The sequence below is a fragment of the Cupressus sempervirens genome, chromosome 3 (genome assembly GCF_028749045.1).
Source record: "Cupressus sempervirens isolate cs-2001-9-10 chromosome 3, ASM2874904v1, whole genome shotgun sequence".
Taxonomy (NCBI): Eukaryota; Viridiplantae; Streptophyta; class Pinopsida; order Cupressales; family Cupressaceae; genus Cupressus; species Cupressus sempervirens.
In genome coordinates, this window is record NC_143120.1 from 23,956,277 (window position 1) to 23,983,595 (window position 27,319).

Below are 27,319 nucleotides of genomic sequence, written 5' to 3' on the forward strand. Positions count from 1 at the left end.
CTAAAAATTAACCCAACACCCCCTACTAGATTAGGTCATTATGTTTAGAAACAAGTATAATGGCCATGACTTGCAACATGAAAGAGACACTAACACTTTTTTTGAAAGTTCTCTTCATACAAATTGCTTTTTAATTGGCTTAATAATTACAAAATAATTGAAACACCCTGTACTAATATAATTTTATCCTATTCTTTAAGCTTGACCAAACAAGGACCCCCCATATGAAAAAGACACTCACTTTTTTTTGAAAGCTCTTTACATCAATAGCTTTGTAATTTATTTGATAAGTACAAATTAACCCAGACATCCCTAATAATATAATTTTATCTTATTCTTTAAGCTTGACCAAACACAATGACTATAACTTCCTATATGAAAAAGACAGAAAACACCTTTTAAAAAAACTTTCTTCACATAAATTACTTTTTAATTCGATAAATCCAAATTAAATACGACATCCACAATATAATCTTGTCCCATTCTTTTGCAAATATATCCCAAAAAAATCCTTCAACAAATAATACTACTATTGTTTAACATAGAACATTTCCATAATTCATCAATTATAGTGCTATTTTTTGATTCAATTTTCCCACCTTCTCATCCTCATGGCGAATCATGTTTAATCACAATCCAATCTAAAACCTTAACATTTAACACAACCATTGGTTCTCATTAAAAACCCACCTGTTTAATCCACACGTCACGTCCCAAAATGAGACAGAAAATATAAACAAACAATCGCAAGTCGTTTACCTGATTCGTTCAACGAAAGCATGACGACCATAAAGTTTTCCCGCATTCATCGGATTTATACGACGGAGGAGTAAAAGAATGATCTTTTGTCGGGACTCGCGCTGTCCAGGCCTTTCGAACCCCCGCCTCACATTTTACACGCTTCTCAACCTATCACATTAATTTAATACCCGACATGTTCGAGAAAATAATTTAAAAAGGCTGTCAGCCTCACAATGTCACCGTGGGAAAATAGCACCCTCACATTTTGTCTACCCCGGCAGCACACTAATTTCACCCTAGTTAGGCCTCTGGAACTCCAGAGGACTTGAAACAGAGTCAATCTGAGATTTGCTCTTTTTCCAGTCATCAAAACATACTACATGGCTCTGCCATTTTGTTGATTGGCGGAAGAGAAGAGAAACAATGGGAGGATCGATTGGTGATTGCCTCCATGCTTCCGTTAAGGCGGAGGATGTACAGGAGGCCCGATCAATTGACCTCAATAAAGACGGTGACGATAATGCAGAGTGGATTTCGCTGGGATCGAACCCGGGACTCCCCGGTGTAAATAGCTTGGATGTAGACAAGGATTTTGTTTGCCCTATTTGTATGCAGATGATAAAGGATGCCTTTCTGACGGCCTGCGGGCATAGCTTTTGCTATACGTGCATTATGACGCATCTGAAGGACAAGAACAATTGCCCTTGCTGTGGACAGTATTTGACTAAGGAACAGTTGTATCCCAACTTTTTGCTTGATAAGGTCAGTTTTCTATCGTTTAACTTAATTATTTTCTGTTTGTTTTATATGTAGGATCTAAAAGTCGATTTTTTTAATAAAACTTTAGCTCAAAAGTGTTTTCATTTTCTCCGCTGGAGAAATGCTGTCTATGTGCATTTAAGCGTCATTTTCGGAAGTTTAGAAATGCGGCGGAAATTGTCCGTTGTATGAGGTTTTTTCTGGTGTTTGCGTTAATGTTCTACCCTGTACTACGACTAATCGGAGACTTTTTGAATATCCTATGGAAAATTTAATTAGCAAGCGTAGAAATAGCAATTTTTTTTGTTAATGTTTTCTGATGTTAAATGTATCCTTACTGAACCGGGACACTTTTTGGTTCAACTTTAAAAGTACAAGACTGTAGTTTAGAGTAAAAGTTGGATAAGCGGGTAATGTTATTAAAATTCCTTCAATTCAATCTTAGATAGGCCGAGTTAGATTTTTATACTTTAAATTTCCACCCTTCTGCTTCTAAAGAGCAAAAGGCGGGAAGTTTTTAATAATTGTTCAAAAAATGTGCAATTTTTGTCTATGCAAAGTATGCCTAAATGTAAAGTGCAAATGATAGAAAGCAAGAAATTATTTTAATGACCATGCGTCTATATTATTTTTATGTCGATTAGGCTCAAGATTCGCTATGGCACAGACCGCCTCATAATCTGACTTCTGCATTTTGGCTCTTTTCTTGTGCAATTTAATGATGATGAGTGCCCCTAATGCCCTCCCACTGAATAAATCAACCCAAGGGTCATGAAAGATCCCTACTCAATTCTGTCCTGATTTCTTCAGTTTATGTTTATTGACATTTGTCATCCAAGGTCACTATTGCTTAGTTTGATGCTTGTTTAAGAAGGTTTTCACATATGCCAAATAAAGAAACATAACCAATAAATTTGCACTGAAGTCAACAAAGTTTCTATACCAAGTACGTCTCCATTATTATCAAAAAAATTCTGATTGCAAAACTTATCAGATTGAAAACCTTAGATCCCTATCAAATGATCTACACAGAATTGCACTAGGTTTGTAAGTTGACCACAATTGCTGGTAGTTTATTTGCAAACTGAAAATATACTGATCAATTGGTTAAAATCATACATTGTGAGCACTAAAAAGTACCAGATCTGCTACAGAATTCTTCAAACCCTATCGCGCTTCCTTCCTGTCTTCTCCATACAGCTGGAGATGTAGTGCAGCTAGTTGAGAGATGTCACAAATGACATGTTTTCATTGATCTCTTGGTTTGATCTGTAGGTTGCTGTTGATAAATTACGTCCAGCTGATGTATTGGTCCCCAAACTGTGATTTTCAACTGTCTGAATGGTATGGCCCAGCTGGGAAAAATCTGGATAACAGACTTGGCAATTCAGATTTGTAATGAATGTAAGCTCCTTTTCCCTCCACCAATCTGCACATTCTTCTGAATTTGAATCCTTCAAGTGCTCTGCGAGATGAAACTTACCCAAATATCAACCAATAATCTAGTTGCTGAAGCAAACTTTACAAAATTCTGATCACTCAATCTGCAAACTCTGCAAATTCCCCTTGAGAGGTGACTTCAGCTCCTTCTAGCGGGTGTACGGCTGGCAAGAATTCTTCTAGGCAATCACACAGTCCCCTCAGTGATCCAAATCTGCTCTCTATAATGACTGAAATACTAGTACTGGGCTATATTGATGCAATTTGTGATTTGTTCCTCTCAATTTTGGCAAGAAGTCTTTTAGGAAAGCACACAGTCCCCTCTGTGATCCAGATCTGCTCTCTATAATGACTGAAATAATAATACTGGGCTGTATTGATGCAATTTGTGATTGGTTCTTCTCAATTTGATGGCGTATTTTCTGCTGATCACCTGATGATATGAAACAACTCCTGATTCTCTAGCCAATTGGGGTTTCGTCCATCCTCGAAAGCACAAGAGGCTACGTTCTTGGGCTTGGTTTGTAGAAATGCTCTGATAATTCCCTTAATTTCCTTCAAATTCTCAACCTGCATGACCAAAATGAATTCAAAAAACCACTTCTTATTTTCAGCCCCAACCCTAATTTTTAAATAGGGTTTCATTTGCCCCTTTTATTAATAAAATAACTTTATTTTATTTTATTACTTTACGGCTTTATTTTAAAGTGATCGCAATATCACTTTTATTATTTTATTAGAAAGGAAAAATAATATCACTTTGTTATTATTATATTATTATAACCTAGGTTGCATGGTACATGTATCCACACCCCTGGTAGTTGTACCCACGTACCCAAGTACCGGTTACATGTATCAAAGTACCAGGTACTCAGTGAAAGCAGCATAGCTAAGGACCTTGATTAAGATTTCTATTTTTTTTGGTTTCTTGTTTGTGTGTCAGCTTGTTGTTTATCAAGCTTAATTCAATACGTAATCAGTTTGAAACTTTGATACAATACTGATTAACAGTAAACTCATCACTGTTCAAGTCAGGAGTTTATCATTAGCAATATGTCATTATTATATGATTTATGATCTTCTTGTTCATTTGTAAAGTCTGCCTTCTCTGTTATGCATCTATCATATATTATTATTACAAATATATAGCATGAAACTAAAAACGATACATTACATTTGCAAACTTTATCATTGTTCTTGTTTTGAAAAACCATTGTCATGACTCATAATTTCAGATTTTATATAAAATGTTAAACTATAATAAATAAAAAGTTGACATGCCCAAGTACCCTTGTCCCCTATTTTGAAAAACAACCGTACCTGCACCTGTACTGGTACCCAAGTACCCCCATCCCGTGCAACCTTGATTATAACCCAAACTTAAGAAATATTACTTTATTTTCTCATTTTTCTCATAAAATGCAAATCAAGGCTCAAATCCAAATGAAAGCTCTATGATCTCCGATATTAACTGAACCCCTTAGACTAACTAGAATATTGCTCAAATACAACTTGAAATCACACAAGAAGTCCTGTGGTGAGTCCCCCTTATTGACTTGTGGCCTTAGGGTACTCAGGTGATAGGCCAACCATCAATTGATCTCATGTCTCCTAGAAAGGAGACATTACAAGTTAGGTGTCAAGATATTAACATAACAGTACTTGCTGTCCTCGTAGGCATCACACTCTAAAATGGAAAATTATCAACCTGTTGGTCTACAATGACTCAGGTGATAGGCCAACCATCAACTCATTTACTATCTCGTAGAAATAGGACATTATAGGTTAGCTGTCAAGATATTGACATAGCTGTACATGTTGTCCTTGAAGGCATTACACTCTAAAATTAAATACTTTACTTTTTCCACTTTTCTTGAAGTGCAAAAAATGCACTCTCTTTCCTCCAAAGCTTATTTTGGTTTTTTCTAGCATTTCACGATGAAGTTGATGAGTGTTAGTGCTTAATCGAGCAATATGAATTTTGATTTTCTAAGAGATATTGAATCCTACAAATGCTTTTTGATGATGATTATGAGTGGGATTAAACTCTTCAGTATAATAGTTTTTCTCTCTCCTTAGCCCTTTATCGCAAGAATGCTTGTGGAACTTATCCATAACAAAAGCCTTTATCTCTTTACCATCTGTGCGGCAAGTGTTCAAGTAAATATCCCATTTTACTTAGCCATGTGCTGTTTTGTCACATCCAAGTCTTCTTTCTTTTGCCAAAAATGTCATTGAAGATGACTTTATATCCTCTCTTTCATGTCATTGGTCCATGTCCACTTACAAATTCTTTCAGAGTGTTCCAATCTGACTGTAATACTGTTTTTAAGTTTTGTTATTTGGTGTTCATGGTTGTGTTGCTAATTTATAATGCAGTAACATATTGTGAAGAATTTATATGAGCTTTTCTGGTCATGTTATTGTATTGTTGAATATTATAATACACTAGAAATTTCCAAGGTTTTTTAATCACACAAGCTATCTGTTTGCATTCTGAAAATTAATTTGGAGTTATTGGGAGAGGATATTCATTAGGGATATTACATGTGTGTTGCAGAACATTGCCAGTTTGGTCCGCAACACAGGCACAATGATATGCTTGTATACCTTTTCCAAAACCTAGACTGTGACCTCCAAATGCGTGCTGGTAGATCATTCCAATTCCAGTTCTTGAAAGCAGTAGTCCACGCTTTTCGCTAAGGCTCTAATATATATATAGGGCTCACATTTACATCTGTTACACTGTTTGATTTAGCGATTCTAGTTGTGAATCTTCTTTCAAAGCACTTTGCGACATGAGTGGAAGAGGGGTTAAAAAAATTGGTTGATCTCAGCTTCAAGCCAGATGTTGGTGTTTGCTTTAAGGATTTGCAGCCTTTCAGAGGTCTGCTCTTTGTGATTCCCCATCCTACAACCACATATCTATAAATTTCATTATCGGTGATTTTGATGTCTCCCCGTGATGGCATTCGAAATTCAGAATTTTTGGGAAATTTGGAACTTGATTCATTTGCTTCAAGCTTTCTAATGGACTCAGATCTCCCAACCTCAATGCTCGGACTACAAAGTCAATCAAGTCTCATTCTAAATTTCTTATCAAGTCTAATAATATCTTGGCCATCAAATCGGTGTATTGGTATTCATTGGAATTTAGGCACTTTAATATTTGGTTTGGGGGTTCGATAAGGGGTTGACATATTGACTACTCACGAATTTCATTGTTCACGAAACCAATTTGAATAAGTTTGATTGGGTCCAATTGTGATTTATGCGAAAAATTATATGAGACATTACCAATTGTAGAGATGATAAAGATTTATGGTATGTTGAGGATTTGATATGGCTTTGAAGTCAAGGGCCGATAATAAATAGTAGGATATTGAGATCTCGAAGATACCTTTACTTGGATATTATTTTTCTTTATTGCATCAATTGTATAGGCACTTTTGAGAAATGTATGGATAGAGCCTTCTTTTCAAATTTGGAACTTCCTAGTTTAAAACACAAGTTGAAATGAAGGTGGGTGAAAAATTCAAAAGTTTCTAGGTTTAAAATTCTCGGTAATAGGTCCCAAATCTTGTATCATATCGCACCATAACTTTATTTGATGAAGATATATTTGACAACCTTGTTGTCCAACTTTGTTCGCTTCTCGTTTGGCACATGTGCATACGCCTTACAACCGAAATTTCTAAGATGTCTAAATGAAGACTTGTGACTGTAATACCCCTCCAGAGGCATTTTTATCAACAAGAGATAATGTAGGGGACCCTTTAATCAAGTAGCAAACAGTGTCAACAAATTTGACTTGGAACTTTTGCTATTTACTAGTATTACTCAACATACTTGTGGCCTTATCCAGTAGGGTCTTATCTACTCTTTTTGCAACTCCATTGTGTTGTGGAGAATAAGGAGTTGTCTTATTACTATTAATGACACAATTTTACTTGAATTAATTAAAATCTTTAGATTAAAAATCACCACCATTATTGCTAGATTTTGTGAGAATCAAGAATCCGAGAATTGAGCTAGGATGTGACGTCGATTGTAGATCACATGCAACTGTAGGTAACAAATGGTTAAAGATTAAAATAGCTGAATGAAGCGACATGAAATGAGAGAAAAATAGAGACAAAGAAAGAATTTTGAGGAGACTCTCAATACTCTCACCAAGCTATTACTTAACTTGTGATGGTGAGAGTATAATGCTTATTATATATAGAAAAAATAAAGGCATATTCATCTAACAGATGCACTAAGTCTTAGTCTCCATAAAATGTGGGAGCTTTTTCCTACTTGGCAAATGCTATAACATATGGCATAATCTTAATATATGAAGACAAAAAGGAGTTATGAAAGGTGACAAATAAAGACAAAAGAGGGCGAGATACTCAACTACCTTGTAACCCACTTAGGAAATGACAAAATAGTGGTTATGGGCCAAGTTGCCGATTTGGATGTGGGTTTGAGATTCGGGTTCGAAATTCGTTCGAGATTTTTTTGGGGTGGGTTTGAATTCGTTTTGGGTTTTTTCATACAAAAGCATATATATATATATATGCATACACACACATGCAACAAAAAATTAGTTAATAGACCACTATGCTAATTGTGGAGCAACATGGCAAAATACACCACCATATATATTAATGTTTTAGTCCAAATGAGATTTTTGGTGGTCTATTTTAGGGTTGGAGAGTAAGATAGAGCCAAAAAAACTTGAACAAAGTAAAAAATATCCATTTTTTGGCAAAATTCAACTTGGGTCTTGCTACTGTAAACACCTAAAAATGGTCATCTAGAGTATTAGCCCCCTTCTCAGCATTTTGGCTAAATTAATTAATCATCTTCCTAGGCCAAATTGCTAAAAATCAATTTATGTGATTTTATCCTATAGTTTGACCACTTTATCCAAAGTTCATATTTAATTAAAAGAGCATGTTCCCCTTTTAATTAAATAAAATTCCCCACTCATCTCTTATCCTAAGTTGCACACACAAAAACATTTCCCTTATTTAAAAATAAAAGAAAAGACATTTTTGTCCCACATGGGGGACAAAAGTCAACTCTTCATCATGATTGGTGGAAATACTTGTGCACATGGATCATTCCCACTTTCAAAATCCACCTTTGACCACATGCATCTTGCCTCATGATCTCTATTGTCCACTTCTCTTTAAAAGGGAGAGCTCTCTCCTTACTCCACAACTCCACTCTTTTACTAATGTTATGCTGTAGGATTGAAGATCTTATACTTGTGGAGCTCCTCTTCTTTTATCTTCTATTCTTCATTCTTTATGCTTCTCATTCATTCTAGATTCTTGAATGCTATCATTCTTGCTCCCATCTTTGAATCTCTCGTTCTATGGTGTGCCTTGGAAGGGTTGCATAGTTTGGTTCATTTGAGAGCCACCATCTCATAGCCTTTGCACGTCATAGATAGAGAGCTATAAGCCACCTATTGAGATGCTCTCTTTCATGGGTATTGTCAAGAATAATGGTTTATAGAAGTGTGACACTTTTTGTACACATAGCTACAAACTTGGAAATTTGCCATAAAAACAACAAAATTTGTGCCGAATTTGTCTAACAAAATTTGGGCTAACTTTTGCAAGATTATGATGAGGACCAAACTTTTACAAGAATAGGACCAAACTTTGGACTTGCTATGGAATAATTTGGTAACAAAGGTTATGAGAGGTGTGACATTAAGCCAAAACGTGTATAATTCAACTACCCATGTTTGGGAGTGAGTGACACATGTAGCTTAAATAGTTTGCTCCACACCTTCATATTAACCACTCTTAATAATCTAAGAAAGCTTAAATAAAATGTGTAGGAAATTATAAATACATCCTAATGTATGGAAGTTAAAAACTCAAACAAACAATTATAAATTGTCAAACATTTTGTTGTCTTTCCAATTTGCAATTGTATCATTTCTTCAACTTCTTTAAATTGATCGGAAACTTTAGATTTACTCTTTAAAAAGTATACGCATGTCCTTCTATAATCATCAACAAATGAAATACATTATGTGTATTTTGCAATGGAAGGAACATCAATAGGATCAAACACATTAGAATGAATAAGTTTTAAAGCATCATAAGATTTATGAGAACTTGAGCAAAATCAAACACAATTTTGTTTTGCATAATGTAATGCTCATATAAATCAAAATCAATTCAAACCTTCAACAAGGTTTTTATTTTTCAAGGTCCTTAGACTTTTTTTGTAACAAACGGTTTTCCCAGGTCTTAATTAACAACTAACATACTCAAAGAAATACAGTTATTACTTCATTTTCATAGGAAGATAGTTAAATCAGTTTCGTTCATATGAAAGAGATTGACAGTTAAAATCAGTTAAACAAAATTTCTTAACTAAGAATTTAAAACACCATCAAGGAATTTATTATAGAAATTAAAAACTACATACCATGGAATTTGAACCAAGAAATCGTTGTAGGGATGCTTCTGCAACCACCCAGGTTAGTCCACATACACTGTATCAATTTGGGCATTGATTACCATTGGATCATTTAGGGCTTCAGATAGCACTGTATCACGTAGGGCTTCAATTACCATTGAATCAATTAGGGCTTCAGATAGCACTGTATCATTTAGGGCTCTAGATACCACTGTATCATTCCTTTCCTTCCGATTGCTTAATTATGGCAATAATATAAGATTAGAAGATATGCTCATATTTATTATTCATATAAATGAAAGATTGATATAACAATCTATCAGATAAATCTTTATCTAGCAACTAAATGTAAAATAACTATAACGATGATATAACTCAATTAATCTTACCTTAGTCTTGCATATGCATCATAAAAGTAAAAATATCTGTTTCCGACAACCAATTGAATGTATAGTTTATCTTTTTCTGTTATACGTTCGACAAATTGGGGAGAGGTGAAACATTGTCAGGGGTTTAACCACCCAACCTAGGACCTTAACTTATTCCCCACATAATCTCTAATGAGAAAGGCCCTCCCTACCCGGAATAAATAGGGAACATCTTGTCATCCACTGAGCATCCTTGTATCTAAACACACCACTTGACTTGACAACAAGAGAATACAATAAATAGGATCATGCATGAGCTATTAAATAAGATTATTAATTTTAATCATGTCTGATTTCTCTTTTGTTTTCTTGCAGATTTATACCATCTCTCCACCATTCATGGCTACACAGCTAGTGATTTCCAGGTGTCTTAAAAGATTACGAGCACTTTGCCTTTTCACACCTCTTCACCATTCTTGGCTACATTGCCGGTGAATCCCAGGTGTATTAAAAGATTACGAGCACTCTGCCCTTTCACACCTCTTCACCATAAGTTGTGTCATTATTCTTGAAAAAAAGCAACAATAATTCAAGTTCTTATTGTATTTGGAAACTCTTCTTATGGGATACTACTTAATTGGATATGAAGAAAAATAAGAAGTTCTTCATAAATCTTCAAGGTTCATTGAGCAAGTTAAAGTAACATGAATATAGACACAAGAGAAAGTTCTGATATTAGCCGACTGTTATAGAATTGCGTTTAAAAACTTGGAAAGATAAACTCATGACTTGTTGAGTATTTGATATTGTACCGAAGGATTCGAACTCTATCTGGTCCTCTCTTGTTGCATTGAGATGCTACTTGCAGAACGTTTGATCACAGATCTTTAGTTGGAATTATTGCACAACAAGGAGTAGAAGTTCAAACCGCTTGACAAGGCCTGATATGGGTGTGTGGTGGTAAAGAAGTTTGAGAACTTGGCATCTGATTGGAAGTCTGCTCGCCTTAAGATATTGCAGACATATCTAATGCAGAAAACTTAATCCTTAATGTCTGGGTGTATTCGGCAAGACTGCTGCTTATAATGGACGATAGATTGATAAAAGATGGGGATTTCCAGCTCTTGGAAATGGGTGCAAGTAGGTGTTAAAGGTGGTAGAGACAATATGATGTGGCTGAGTGAGGAATTTCAAGATCTCGACCCCTCTCACGGCTTTCAAATAAAGATCCAAGCTGTGACTTCTTGGCTTTCATCGGTTTAAAAAGATTATGTGTCAATTCGAATTTCCAAGTGTTAATTCGATTAAAAACAAAGAAGAGGAGAGAAAAGATTAAAAGGTTGGAAGGATTATAATTTCAATTGTTATTATAATATATACTTAGATACGTTCATGTAAGTATATCAATGGGGTGACATCATTAAATTATATTATTATAATTTATTGATGCCATTTCATTTTTATATTTATATGTGCGTATGTAAATATTTATTATAATAATATAATGAAGATCAATTAAAAATCCTTTGAGGTATGTTTTATATTTTAACTCAATTATTTTATGTTTCTCAAATTATTTATTTAAATAGCTCATGCAGTTTCATCGATTGTATCCTGATGTTCAAGTCGCTAGGTCCTCAACCCATTTGCCTAGTGATGGTGATGCTTCTGGGCCTAATTCTTTTCTGACAATGCTTCCACCCCTTTGACGTGTTTCCTGCAAATAAATCCTTCGCAATTAAATCATATTATCATATCAAGTTATAACTAATCATAACGGTTAGCTGTCTTTTCAATTCCATGAATTCGTGATAAATAATAAACTAGCATGTTATCTTCACATGAAATTATAACGACTAACCATCTTACCATTTCACAGGATTATAACAAATTTAATTGTCAACTGACTTCGTGTGAACCTCAACAACTAAATTTTAAATTAGGTCAAAAATTGGGATGTGACATTTTTCTCCAATGTGGCTAAGTCTTTGGTGCCATAACACAAAATTTATTGTATGTATCTTTGATTCAAAAGAAAGAGCGCTCTTAGATACCCAAAATCCATGACCATTTGTGAAAGATGAAACCCTCACCTTTTCTAGCAAAGTGCCCACATTTGATTTTCATAGCCCCATTTCAGTCAAGAGTGCATGTATGCAGCCAACTAAGACAAGTTGCTGACATCTCTATCAATCACCATAGCACCTCTCATCATTTTATAGATTGCATTAGAAAAGATTACATCTATTAGCTTAACCATAGATAATAAATTTCATGCTAGTTCAAGTATATGTGACATATCATTAATCCTTTTTATCCTATCATCAAGAAATTTTGACATTGCAATGATCTATTTCACCTATGTGAGATTTATCACTCAAGTACATCTTACTGTTATGGTTAATCGATGTTGTTGTAGTTGTATTAACAAAGGAAATAATAGTTCCTTATATGGATTTACAAAGACGATGTTTCTAAAAGAAACAATTGTGAACTAAAGACAAAAAAGAAACTGCCTAATAAACTAAAGGCTAACTAAAATGATCATTAAAGAAACATTATAATATTCGAATACCCTTCCTTAATGGTCATTGTTTAATTGCTGTCTTTTGGTCACAAATTCTACAAAACATTTTGTTGCTGCTGAGACCCTCCTTGAATCTACAAAATGTTAATGACCAAGAAGCTAAAATTTATCCATAAAATAATAGAGAGGGGAATCCCTTTCTTTAGAATGCTTGGAACAAGAGACAAGAGCCTGCCAGTGAGATAAGTCTGCCTCTAACCCTCCTAGAATCAACAAAACATCTAACCAGAAATCATCACATAAACACTGAGAATTGCTAGAACGATTTTGAGGAAAAATCATCAAACCCTCCAAACTTTGTAGGTGAGCATGATGCTCCAAAACAAATTGCAAAAAGCCCACAATTTTTTAGGAGAAAAATAGATGAGAACCCAACACAATTCTTGAGGTGAAAAATTGATCAAAACTCAGAACAATTTTTGAGGTGAAAAATCAATGAAAACCAAATAGAATCCAAGACACATATTAGAATAATAGATGACCATTAAAGAAACATTATAATATTCTAATACTTACCTGTATCACATTCTTCACATTGAGAAAACCAATCTCTACTAGAAGTCATATGAAAAGATGCACCCGAGTAAGTTAGCCATGCATCATTACCATCACGAGTGGCCAAAACTACAGCAAATGCATGACCACTTTCCTTCTTGGTTGCACAATCAGAATAGAATTTCTTCTTTTTCTTCTTCAAATCTTCCTTGCAATTCTTATAGAAGTGTCCTGATTTATTACAATTTCACCAAATGACTTTCAACATTCTAGGAGATTTGGCTCTCCCCTTTGACTCGGATTTATCATACTTCTCTTTTTTTTCCCTTTTCCCTTTTAAGTATTCAATGAACAATAAAGGCCTCCTTGGCATTGATGGATATCTTCATCCTCACCTCTTCATAAATAAAAGAATTGATCACATTTCAGTTTTCAGAACAATAGAATTACTGCCAATAGCTAAACAAGAGAATCCCTCAAATAAGACAAAGAACAAATTAAATTTTGATATTACTCCTCATCTCTTTCAAAAACTAAGAAGCCATAACGTTTTCATTCTTTATAATAATAGGAGTATTGCCAATAGCCATAAAGAGATAATTACACAAATTAGACAAAAGTACAAGTAAGATTTGGTTTTTCTCCTCCTTATCATCCGTCTTGACACCAAAATATCAATTAAGCCACCAACATATTGAATGCTTTCAGATGTTTTCTAATTCGTCCACCCTCTTACATTCTTCCAAAATATAATTTCTTAAGAAAATCTTATTCACCTATGATAAATTTGTATACATTTCACCAATTTTTTTTTTCCATAGGTTTGTTCAAGAGGATTCTTCATGGACATTAATTAAAATAGTGTATACCAAACACGATCTAATTAGATTCTTCATTTTATGGTCTATAACTTCATATTGAGCAACCACAATAGGATTTATAGGTCTAAAGATATTCTCATCATAACATCCCACTAATCTTGATTTGTCAAATTAATTTCCGGAAAATTTCTTGACCTCTATTCTCCTTAATATAAATGCTATTTGAAGGTTCTAGCAACAAGATCACAATATCTTCCGCACAAGCTTGCACAGAAACTTATCAAAAATTCAATAACACAATTGAAACCAGAGGTGATAAAACTCTGATACCAATTGAAAAAAAGTTTAGGTAGTGAAACAACTTCCTACACTAACTTTGAGAGGAGGGTTATACGAAAATTTATAAATCTTTACAACATGGTAATGCCATAGTTGTTTACATGAGGAAAACTCTTCTAGGAAAAGAATCCCAATGATTATTTGTAGATTTTGCAAACGTATTAAATAAAGGAGATGAAAGCTCCTTATATAGATTTACAAGGATGATGTTTCTAAAAGAAATAATTGTGAACTGAAGATGGAAATAGAAATTGTCTAATAAACTAAAGACTAACTATGACCACTAAAGAAACATTTCAATATTCTAATATCCTCTCTTAATGGTCATCATCTAAATATCCCATAGAAGACATGTCTTGTGGTCATAAATTCTTTAGAACATTCTATTGTTGTTGAGACCCTCCTAGGATTGGCCAAATGTTAATGACCAAGAAGCCATCCAATCTGATGTTGGGTAACGAAGGTATTACTCCTAGTTGCCCAATTCTCCCCTGACCCTTCGAAGCAGGCGAGTTTTGAACCAATCCTTGGTTTTGGTCCTGGTTCCCTTTTGGGTTTGACTTGGATTCAAACCCAGGCAAGCTGGTTCCTCTAGGTCGAACCTAGGTAGAACCATGGTTAAACCAAGGCAAACTCAGGCAGATCGAGTGCGAACCAAGTACAGTTCCATTGAGATACATTCTATAATTTAGTGCAGAAAATGATTATTATAGAATTTGAATAAAGATCTTTTAACATTACAAAATAAAATTTGCTTAGTTTTAGATATTTATTACATCAAATTAAACTAGCACTCAATATATCTTATAGTGAAATTTTCATATCCAATTGCTGATAATGACCCCTATCCAAGTAATTGGAAGCTTTGTATCTTGATAAATGATATTTTAAACATTAGACAACATCTTCAATAGGTGAAGGGAGTTTTAAGCTACTTATATAACATTTTTCAAGTAGGATGTTAGTTACAAACTAACAAGCTTTGTACAATGAAAAAGTAAGAAGGATTCAACAACTTAGAAAGCAAAAAGTCATTAGTGTAGCTGATCCCATTGACATTGGCACCATTTGTGAATCAACTAATGCCTTTGATGATAAGATGAAGATGAAGATTTAGATATTCCATTAGATGATTAAAACTTAGTATAAAGTTCTAATTGTTGAAAGTCAAAAAAATGATACTTGGACTCGATATTATTTTAATATTTTGGTGTTGATAATAGATATGATGTTATGACTACAAGTTTATAGTATTTCTGTTATTATGATAGTATGTAGTATTTTAATCTTAATTCATTCTTCTTTGTTGCATACATATGTATATGCATTTATGTGTGTGTGTATAAATTTTACATGTTTTTGTATGAACGAACCCAAACCACATTTCAAAATTTTTTCGTACCAGCGAATTGGTTCTTCGAACCTGAACTCGAACCCGAACCCGAACTCGAACTGGTAACTTAGGTATTATTCTTTGTAGCCAAAGACATTGAGATGAATTTGAAACTACAATTTTCAGGAAAATACCCAAACCCTTTTTGCAGATGAGCACTATGCCCCAAAACAGATTCCAAGATTTAATCAAGAACTTTTGTAGATGAGCACTACGACTCAAAACAGATTGCATAAAGCCATAATTTTTTAGTATAAAAATCGCAAAAACTAGCCATGATTTTTGAGGTGAAATATCAATCAAAACCAAAAATAGAATTTGAGACACAGGTCAACGAATAGAAAACTTCATTTTTGAGGAAAAAACAATAAAACCCAACAAATATTTTTTGAGGAATAAAGTATTAAAATCCATCAGATAATTTGGGGAAAAATATCAAAACCCAACAAATAATATTTTAAGGGAAAAAGTTATAAAAACCCATTAGAGAAACCGTACGTGGCAAAACATGAAACTTTGTGTGGTAAGCATCATATGTAAGCAATATGCAACTTACAAAAAGCACATGCGAGTAACCCACAAAATGTACATGCATGCAACATGCAACTCACATGCAACCTTCGAAAATCAAAGACTTTTGCTCAAATTAGGAAATCACATAATTGAAACTCTTGACTAGGTTCATCCTTTTTAGCAAAAATCTTCGAAGGTGAACTGCAAATTTTTCATAAAATACCTCCGAATTTTTGTAATTTTAAGAAATCAAAAAACTTATTTTTGGAAGAAATTCCAAATCAAAAGAGGCTCAAATTTTCCTTAAAAAGTTTGTGAAATTTTATGAAATCCCATTGACCCACTCTGATACCATGTTATAGTAAATTGATGTTGTATTAAATAGAGGAGATGAAAGCTCCATATATAGTTTTACAAAGACTGTTTCTAAGAGAAACAATTGTGAACTAAAGACAGAAATGAAAACTGCCTAATAAATTAAAGACTAACTAAAATGACCATTAAAGAAACATTAAAATATTCTAATAAGTTTAATGCTGAATAATTAATGCTTGATTTTTTGATTGCAAATGTAATTATGATTTATATCTTGAATGGCCTTATATGAGGCCATAATAGAACTGAGAATACGGCTAGTTTGTTCGTTTAAGCATTTATATTTGCTATGATTTTAATGAATTTCACCTATCATATAGGGATGACTTTCTATGATTATTTGAATTTGAAAATTTCCCCAAAACTATTCCATGCATCTACTCTTGAACTTGTTATTTTCTCCTTACTATCAATTGCAAAGTTGGCAAGAAAATAAGCTTACTTGTTGGCCTCTCTATACGCATGCTGGAATGTATAATCCTTGAGGGCTTCCAAGGGAGGCCAAACTAGTTTTAGATGTTAGATAGTTTTCAACATGGTGAGCCCTTTTTTGTAATTGTATTTATATTTACTTTTGAATATTTCTCCTTCTGAACTTGAACGTTTCTTATCCTGTTTCAACTGCAAAAATCTAATCCAAATAGCCTTTTCTCCTAATTGTATTTATAATTATTTTTGGATCTTCTTCAATTTGAATGTTTCTTATCCTGTTTCAATTGCAAAAGTCTAATCCAAATAGAATGACCTGTTTTTCTTCCTCACTGTTTTAACTATTCTTTAGATTTTTTAAGCCAACGAACATAGCCTCACGCTACACATTGTAAACTATACATTCTGCCCATGATTCCTCCTGATTTAATATGGCTGCACTGCTCATTGTCAAAGTTATGTTTCATCCATCCTGATTGTGGAGACATCCATTTGTCATTTTCTATGATTTTGACTGGAGTTGGAATCTCCCACTCCATGAATGGGATTGGATTATTATTTTAATATGTAAGACACTTCAAATTGCAATTCCAATATTTAAAGCATTTATGCAGATATATGCTTATAAAACAACTATAATTCCAGTTTTGTAAATGTGCAGCCTTTTAGGCTTTGATATTTTTGTTAAAATGTAAACCAAACTTTCAGAGCTCAAGAACTCAGATTATTTCATATGCCTTTTAGGCTTGATATTTTTGTTAAAATGTAAACCAAACTTTCAGAGCCCAATTATTCAGATTATTTCATTTACATTATGTTCATCCTGTCGAAGATTTAGAGTCTGTTGTCCCTTTCCCCTCTCTTGCTTTGGAGACAACTTATGTCTATGTAGGACTTGGATCATCATTGTGTCTGTTTTGAAATCAAATTTATAGTATCATCAAACTATAATATTATATGGATCAAATAAGTTTACGGCAATTGAGAAGAATAATATTTCACAGAAAAATGGCTTATATGCACGTGTAGATTACATAATGAAAGTAGAAAAGAGAGAGATCTCTTGTATAATAATGTATAACAATATTTGTTGATATCTTGTAGCTTTTGAAGAAGGCTTCTGTTTGTCAAATAGCAAGTACGGCATCACCAACAAAGCATCTCCGAAAGACCTTACAACAGGTTAGTCCTTCTTTTAACTGCTCTTTCCAAGGATTCATTTAATCATCTCTATCATATTTTTGTCATCTACTGATTTATGCATTTCAGTGTTTGAACATTTATTTTGTAATGCAATAAATTTTTTTGTGAAATGGTGTGTTAATTGTTTGATTTGATTTCAGATCATTATAAAGAACAATGGGATGTCTTAACAACTCAAAGGGACACATTCTATCCATTCTTATGGGCCTTTCCTTTTTAAATTTTTCTTCGTGCCATCAAATATTGATACTCAATATGCTTAAAAGTTCGATCTTAAAAGTGATTTTTCTTTGAGTTGTCACCAAGCTAGCCAGGCCCTTTTAAATTGAAGTGTGTTCTATACACGTTTCTATAGCTTGAAGATTTTTATTATTCAAAGAAAAAAATATTGCTTAATTGTTTTCTCTTCTCAATACCATTTTCTTATATTTAGGAGCTGTTGTCTTTTATTTTTCGATCAGTGAGTTGTAAGGATGCTTAGTGCATGCTTTGGTCCAAGTGAGGTCATAACTAGGGGACCTCATCCTTGAGATTAATGCTCGACCGACCAGCTGGCATTAATGTGCAGTTGTCTCCTTCACATCCTCCTCTTCCTCCTCTCTACTCTGGTCTATCACTTTTTCTTGTCATTGTTTTCTTCCTCCTCTCTCTATTCTCCATGGCTTTCAAACCTTCATGGTAGCATTAACAATGCCACTTTTTCACTATTGAACCATGGGGTCATCCCCAAGGAGGCCTTCTCTTTAATCAACTACTTAAGAATATTATTATTTTTATATTTACTAATTTAGAATTTGACGCTTTATTATTTAAGTTAAGATTTTTTGAACTGTGGCTCGAAGATGAATAGCTACTTGTATAACAATTAGACTCAACACTTGCCTCAGTTAAAGTACAACCCTGAAAACTCAATAACACAAAATAATGATACTAGTAAAGACTGATTAATAGATGAAGATGCCAATTAAATTTTAATGTCAAACTATAGCCTAGCAATTCATTTGAGAAATAGAGATGTTTTCTTGGTAGTAGTGTCTTGGTAATTATATCTCGAGCATTGTATTGAATATGTTTCGAAGGATTTCGACTGTCACTTCACCCTTTAGGACCCGTTTGGTTGCTGGAATATGATTCGAGAATTGGCATTCAGAAACCTTGATTTGGGATTCTGGAACTTGAAATCCAGATTACTGTTTTGAGGATTTGATTTGGGACCGTTTGGTTCACCAAGAATTCATTATGAGAATACACATTTTCACCGTTTGGTTGCACATTTCTGGAATTGGATATGAGGCATGGCCACGCCAAAACTCACAATGGCAGATGAATTAAACCAAAAGAAAATGAAAAAAATTAGAGGAAAACAATCTACAAACTGCCCTGTTAGTGAAGCAAATGGCCACTGCGATAGCTAGGGTTCAAACTCGCGACCAGAACCTCAGCGAAATTCATAAAGGTAGGGTTAGTGCAAGAAAGAAGCCATAAAAAATCGGCGAATCTGCATTCAACACAAAAGTACCACCATTCTATAGGAGTTTGGTCGACCAAAGAAGAAATAATGGATTGGGTAAGTAGCGCATATGCCTTTGCGCAGCTCCTCACAAGTAAAAACAGCAGCACCGTAATGAACAAAGAAAGAAGGGCCTCGTATTCAGAGCAAAATTCATTAAACCCTAGCAAAATGGAGAGCAAAATGCAACCATACCTTTGCAGAGACGTTGAGAAACTAGAGAAAATGGAGAGCAGAACGTTTGGCAGAGAAAAAATGGATCTACAAATAACGTGAGAAACCAGAGAAAATGGAGCAAAACGTTTGTAGAGATAAAATGGAGTGCAAACGAATATAATCTGGCAGACAAAAAGTTTGAGCACCAAAAAAAATTAGGTCTACCGGACATTAAAAAAAGTTTCTTTTGTATTAATTTGCAATGCTTGTTTTTCCCAAAATTGGAATTAAAACAGGTATTTGAGCAATACCAACTATTTGGAAGGAAGACCGAATCCTTCAATTGGGGGATAAATGAGGATATGGAATTCTAATTTTCTCGTATTCCAATTCTCATTTCGTCGACCCAAACAATGGATTACGATTTTCTTAGAATTCGCAATTCTAATTCCTGTTGATATCCACAAACCAAACGGGCCCTTAGTGATTATATCTCAAGCATTGTATTGAATATGTTTGGAAGGAATTTGGCTGTCACTTCAACCTTTAGTGAAATGGGAGTATGCAAAACGTTCATGTAGCACTAACCACTTTCTTTGAATATAGTTTCCAAGCCAATCATGGATGCATATTCAAATAAATAGGCATGAATTACATTCTTATTGTAACAAACAATTTTTCTTAACGAAAACAAAGACAGTTTAAATAAAGAATTTCCAACATTCATTGATAAATAATTGAAATCCTTTTCATATGACATTAACTGTCTTAACAATTAAGTGAAATAACCGTAACCTTATCAATGATCATTTGAAAATAACTAGTTTAACGGTTAACTGAAAATAACTGTATCCATGATCCTCTAAAATAACTAGATTAGCGATTAACTAAACATAATTGTATTTTTGATCAATTGAAATTACTAAATTAATGATCAACTGAAAATAACTGTATTTATGATCAACTGAAAGTAACTAGATTAACAATCATCTGAAAACAACTTAATTATCGATTATCTATCCTTTCTACATACAAGTAAATAATGCATATAAAGAAAAGAAGGAAACAAACATACAAGTATCATCCAGAGGATCTTTAGTTGGTTGTGCAAGCCTTGACCTGGTGAGAGGAGAAGCATTAACATAGGCTTAACCTCCCAACCTCGGACCATACTTATCCAGACACATTCTATTGAATTAGAAAGGCCCTCCCTACCTCGGGATCGGGCTTGGGATGTTCTTAGTCCAACCACTTGAGCATCTTGGTGTTTAGAATGTCTGCACAGTTATGAAACAAACATGTTTGCGTAACTAGCGCCATTGACATCAAGTGATCACTAGATGGCAAACATGCCTTTCAACTACCTTGGCCAAGGATTTCAGATGGGTTCATTGACTCGATCACCACCTCTCGACTTGACACCAGGTTTCATTACAGGGATGAGCATGAGCTATTAATTATGTTTCATTTAATTTTAATCATGTCTGATTTCTCTTTTGCTTTCTTGCAGATTCATTCCACCTCTTCACCATTCATGGCTACACAGCCGGTGAATACCAGGTGTTTTTGGAAGATTATGAGCAATCTACTCTTTCCAGCTCTTCACCAATTCATGGCTACATAGCCGGGGAATCCTAGGTGTTTTGGAAGATTATGAGCATGCTACTCTTGGCATAGTTTCTAAAAAGATTCATTGATTTGTATATCTTGTCATGAATTGTGACAAAATAAAACATGTTCTTGAGATCAGTATCATTCATCCAGGTTTTATTGCACTTAGAAACTCTTCTTTAAGAGATACTATTCGACTCTTTTTATGATGATTCTGGAAAATATGAGAGTAAAGAAGAAAATCATTATAAATGACATGGATTATTCAGCAAGCTTATAACGTGATCATGGATAAGAAGAAAGTTTCTGAGCCTAGCCTACTGCTATAGAAATTGAATTAAAACATTCGAATATCATAATTTGAAATGATACTCATGACTTGATAAGAATTCGGAGTTGTTTGAAAACTTGCAAATTGATTTAAAATCAGTTTCCCTCTAGTTGCTTGAAGACGTCACCTCAATGCATATGATCTTTTATGCTCAACCAGAATACTTGTATGATAGGGTGTATAAAACAAGCTGCTTGAAGAAAGCTTTAAAAATGATATTTTAGGGAAATCGTCAGAAGAAGAAATATGGAATCGGGAATGATGAAGGCAGAAGAAAATGCTAGAAAGATGTAAGTCAAAGCATACAAGAGTTTAGGTGTGAATATGTAATATCCATCTACTACACACGGCTTCAAATAATAAGAATGGTCGAGACTTCTTGGCTTCTGCAAACTTAAAAGATTATTTGTCAATTAATTTGCCAAGTGTTAAATCAGTTACAATCAAAAGAAAAGAGAAATAAAAGGATGGAAGAAAGAGTTGGAAAAATTATAATTCGATTTATTGTTATAATATATATTTACATACATTCATGTAAATATATCAATGGGGTGACATCATTTTAGTAAGTTATTATAATATAATGGTGCCTTTTCATTTTTATATCTATATGTACGTATATACATATATATTGTAATAATATGATGAAAAATCATTTAAAATCCTTTGAGGTACGTTTTATATTTTAATTAGATTATTTATTTAATGGCTCATGCGGGTCCCACAAATGTATCCTATGTTAAAGTCGTTGGGTCCTTACCAAAGAAGTTTAAGGTTATACGTGTCAATCCTGATGATTGGATTAAGCGAGCATCCTATTCCGATGATCCAATTTAGCAATGCTTCCCCCCCTTCATCTTCTCCTGCAATCACCCATAAAAACACATCTGCCATAATAACAATTCTATAATAATTTTCATATAAACATTTAAAAGACTTTGAATTATTAATCATAATTCCAAAATCAAGCAATTGCTACGTCATATAACAGTTAATGGTTAATGACCATCTTCATTAACAGTTAATACAATGGATATAAATAACTATCTATTTCACATGATCATGAAAGAATAATCAGTTAAATCCAACAGCTATGAGCAAGTCTAAAATTAGGTCAAAAATTTGGGATGTAACATACCCTCCCCCTTAAATTTTTCATCGTCCCCGATGAATATCACAACAAAACTTTAAACAATACCTAATTAGTTTAATTTAAGAAAACAAAGGAAATGTTTAGGTTCTAGCCCTAGAGAAAAGATGAGGGTATTTTTGAGAGATTTCGTGATAATCCTCCCAAGTGGCATTATCCTTTACATACTGATCCCATCAGACCTTGCATTGAGTCACCTCCCGATTTTGTAAGCGTAGCCTATGCACCTTGAGTATTCTGAGTGGTTTTGTTTCTACCACCCCTAGTTCTTGCACTTGTAATAGGTTCCAATCAATTATATGATCATGATGAGTAATGTATTTCTTAAGGTATGACACATGGAAGACGTCATGCATCCTGGCAAAGGCTGGTGGTAAAGCCATTCTGTAAGCTACTGGGTTCACAACTTCTAATATTTCAAAGGGTCCCGTATACCTTGGGGCTAACTTGGCATTCTTACCAAACTTGATAGTACTCTTCTGAGGTTTTACTCTTAATATACCTTTTCTCCCACTGAGAATTCTCTAGATGTTCTTTTTGCGTCTGCATAACTTTTCTGTCTGTCATTAGCTTCCTTCAATTTTTGACGAATTTGGATTATATGTTCTTCCATTTCCTTAAGCATCTCAGGTCCAACAATAATTCTATCTTCTATTTGATTCCAACTCATAGGAGTTCTACATTTGTGACCATATAGAGCCTCAAAGGGGCCATTTTAATGGTGGATTAATAGGAATTGTTATAAGCAAATTCTACCAAAGGTAAATATGTTTCCCACTAATATTGTTGATCCATACATAAACTCTCAAAAGATCTTCTAATACCTGGTTTACTCTTTCTGTTTGACCATTTGTCTCAGGATGATAAGCTAAATTGATGTTTAGTTTTGTACCTAGTGTTGAAAACAATGTTTGCCAAAATTTGGAAGTTATCCTAGCATCTCTGTCTGAAATAATTTTCTCTGGAACTCCATGCAATTTGAATTTTTTTTTAATGAATTTATGAGCAATTTTTGGTGCTCCATCGGTTAGTTTTCCTAGTATAAAATGAGCAACTTTTGTCAGTCTATCAACTACTACTAGAATGGTATTGTGTTGATTTTGTGTCATAGGTGATCCTTATACAAAATCCATGGAAATTATTTGCCATTTCCATTCTGGTACTTCATTAGGGTGCAAAAGGCCGGCTGGGTATTGATGTTCTGCTTTTACTCTTTTGGCATTCTAAACATTCTGCCACAAATTTTGTTATCTCCCTTTTCATTCCTCTCCAAAAATATAGAGGTTTGATAGCTGACAACATTTTAGTTACCCTAGGGTGTCCTGAATATGGAGCTAAATGAGATTCTTCCATAATCATTCTTCGGAGTTCAATTTTGTTGGGTACATAAATCTTGTTATGATATCTTAATAATTCATCCTTTTCTAGAGTAAATTCTGAATACTTAGAATCCTGTGGGTCCCTGATGAGAGCTAGGCTGATCTCTACATAAAATTCATCATGCTCTAGACGTTGTAAAATCTGGTCCTTTAATCTGAAGTTTATAGTAGCCATTGCAGAAATGTGTCTTCTCCTACTTAAGGCATTTGCCACTTTGTTTTCTTTGCCCTTAATATAACTTATGTCAAATTCATAATCTGCTAAAAATTTCATCCATCTTCATTGTCTATCATTTAGATTTGGTTGAGGGAAAATATATTTTAAACCGTGATGGTCGAATTGTAGTTCAAAAGGTTTTCCAATCAAGTAATGTCTCCACATTTGAAGAGCATGAACAATAGCTGCTAATTTCAAATCATGAGGGGTGTAATTTTGCTCATAATTTTTCAATTTCCTAGATTCGTATGCAATTACCTATTCATCCTGCATTAGCACACCTCCTACTCCTCCTGATGCATCTGTTATAACTAAGAATTTCTTTTGCAGGTCAAGTACTTTTAATATGGGTGCTGTGGTTAACTTTTCCTTCAAGTATTCAAAAGCTGATTGACATTTTTCTGTCCATACAAATTTCTTTCCCTTTCTTTGAAGTGATGTAATTGGGTAAGCTATTTTGGAGAAATTCTTGACAAATTTCCTATAAAACCCTGCCAATCCCATAAACCTTCTAACTTTTGTCTCATTTTTAGTTATAGGCCATTCCTTAATTGCTTTGATTTTTGACGGATCTACAACTATTCCTTGAGCTGATATAATGTGCCCTAAATACTGAATTCCTTTTGATAGAAAGTGCACTTAGACAATTTTCCATATAATTTATGTTCTCTTAACCTTTGTAAAACTTTTTCCAGATGTTCTTGATGTTCTTCCTCGTTCTTTAAATAGATTATAATATCATCTATAAAGACTAGCACAAACTTATCCAGGCAATCTTGAAATATGCTATTCTTTAAGTTCATAAAAGTTGCTGGAGCATTGGTTAACCTGAAAGGTAACACTGCAAATTCATAATGCCCATACCTAGTTCTAAATACAGTTTTGTGAATATCTTTGTATTTAATACGAAGCTGGTGATATTCTGACCTCAAATCAATTTTTGAAAACACTGTTGCGCCTTTCATTTGATCAAAAAGATCATCTATTCTAGGAAGTGGATACCGGTTCTTGATGGTAACCTTATTGAGCATTCTGTAATCTATGCATAATCTCATGGTCCTGTCCTTCTTCCTAACAAACAACACTGGGCCTCCTCATGGTGAAACACTGGGCTGGATTAGTTTCTTGTTTAACATATCCTATAGTTGTATTTGCAACTCCATTAATTCTGTGGTAGTCATTCAATATCATGCTCGAGAAATGGGTTCTGCTCTTCGTAACAAATCTATGGTAAAATTAAAGGCTCGGGATGGTGGAAGACCGGAGAGTTCTTCAGGTAACACACCTTGATAATTATTTAGATAGGGATATTTTTCTTTGAAAGATTCCTTTATCTTTTCTCTAATTTCCCCATCTTCAAAAATGTAGTCATCTCCATAAGTGGTGTTTTTAGGATCTCTCATGTCTTCAATTCTCACTGCAAAAATCTCATAGCCTTTTCTTCCATATTTCTTAAGTTGCATGGCAGATATCTGCTTTGATTTAATTTCATGTTTAATCCCTATAATGCTTGCAGGTCTACCTTGATCATCCAGACAACTTACAGTTTTGGCAAGACAATCCACCTTGGCCTTATGCTCACTGAGTCAATTAATGCCTATGATAATGTCGTATGACCCACATACAAATTCAATTCCGCGGAGAAATTTGGAAAGTCAACCTTAGTCTCAAACAAACACTGCTCTACATTAACACTTGATTGTTTTGCATATTCAATTGTCCATGGTTTTTCCATAAAACTAGATCTCTTTGGAAATCTACTTAATAGTTTAGGCGATATAAAACATTCAGAAGTTCCGGTATCAATTAAAACGGAGATAGTGTTCCCGTAGATCTTACCCGGAGTTTCAATCGGGCCTATTTGTTGTTCTGCTTGTCTATTATCTAGGGTTGCATGGATCCTTTGTTGATAAACATGTTGTTGTTGTGGAAGAGATGGTCATTGCAGCTGATTGGTGTTGGGTTTGACGGGGCATTTATTAACATAATGATCTCCTCCACAAATGAAACATCCTGAAGGTGGCCCCTTCTTTTCATTACTCTTATTATTCTTACTTGTACTAAAATTACTTTTAATGTCCTTGACTCCGTTTCCTTTTGATTTTGGCTTGCTATACCTAAAATCCTTAAACTGTTTTTTCTGAGATCCAGTATATGCACCTTCCCTATTCCAATTTGTTTTTCTTTTATTATCCTGGATGGAGTCATCCTTCTTGATTTTGTATTCTTGCCGAATAACCTTTTCTAAAGCTTCTTCCATAGTTTGAGGAGTGAGAACATCAACTGCTCCTCCTATTCTGTTATTCAGACCCATAATGAATTTTCTCACCTTCAGATTTTTATCTTGTTAATATGGTGGTACATCAATAGTTGGGTAAATTTCTCCCAGTACTTATGTACAGTCATGTCTCCTTGCTTCAAGTTTTGGAAGTCCAGTAGTTTTTGGTCATAAAAGGTTTGGGGTAGCCAACGATTTCTAAAAATGGTTACAAATTTCTCCCAAGTAATCTCAGTGATTTTAACGTTTTGCTCAACTTTGGTGTTTCCCCACCAGGTTGCAGCTTCTCTATTAAAGTGGTATATTCCCCAAACTGTCTTTTGAGGTTTCTGAGAAGTTCCTAATTTCAAAATATTGTTCCATTTTAGTTAACCAAGCCTTTGCATCCTCTCTTGACTTAGAATCGACAAATTTGGGTGGTTTGATTTTCTTAATATCTGCTGACAAATCAGCCACTATTTCTTGTTTCTTTTGTTTTTCAGTTTGAGTGGGTGAAGAGGATTTCTTATTATATCCCGAGACTTGTCTCTATGTTCTAGGAGGAGGTGATGATTGTGTTTCTTCATGGTTATGCCCCATTTGGGCTGCCATCTCATTCATTCTCCTTTCCATATTATCCAACTTAAGTTGCATTTCTTGCAAAATCTGAAGTAACAAATCAGTGGATGATTGCGTGCTTTCACGGGCTGTTATAATTTGCAAGGTTCTCGTTGCTGTTCATTTTGTTTGTTTACTGGTTTAACCTGTGAATTTACAAAATTTGTGTCAATTTATTGGATTTATATATTTTTT

At 34.1% G+C, this 27,319-nt stretch overlaps 1 protein-coding gene across 1 annotated transcript in view; it reads left to right on the plus strand.

The window, feature by feature from the left end:
- Positions 1–848: 848 nt before the first annotated feature.
- The window catches only part of LOC149564571 (E3 ubiquitin-protein ligase COP1-like), a 90,234-nt gene continuing 63,763 nt past the window's right edge, over positions 849–27,319 (plus strand). Inside the window, exons 1-2 of the mRNA XM_089818118.1 lie at positions 849–1,503; positions 17,797–17,874. Coding sequence (XP_089674244.1) covers positions 1,165–1,503; positions 17,797–17,874 — 417 coding nt within the window. The 5' untranslated portion in view covers positions 849–1,164. The remainder of the gene's footprint in view (positions 1,504–17,796; positions 17,875–27,319) is intronic.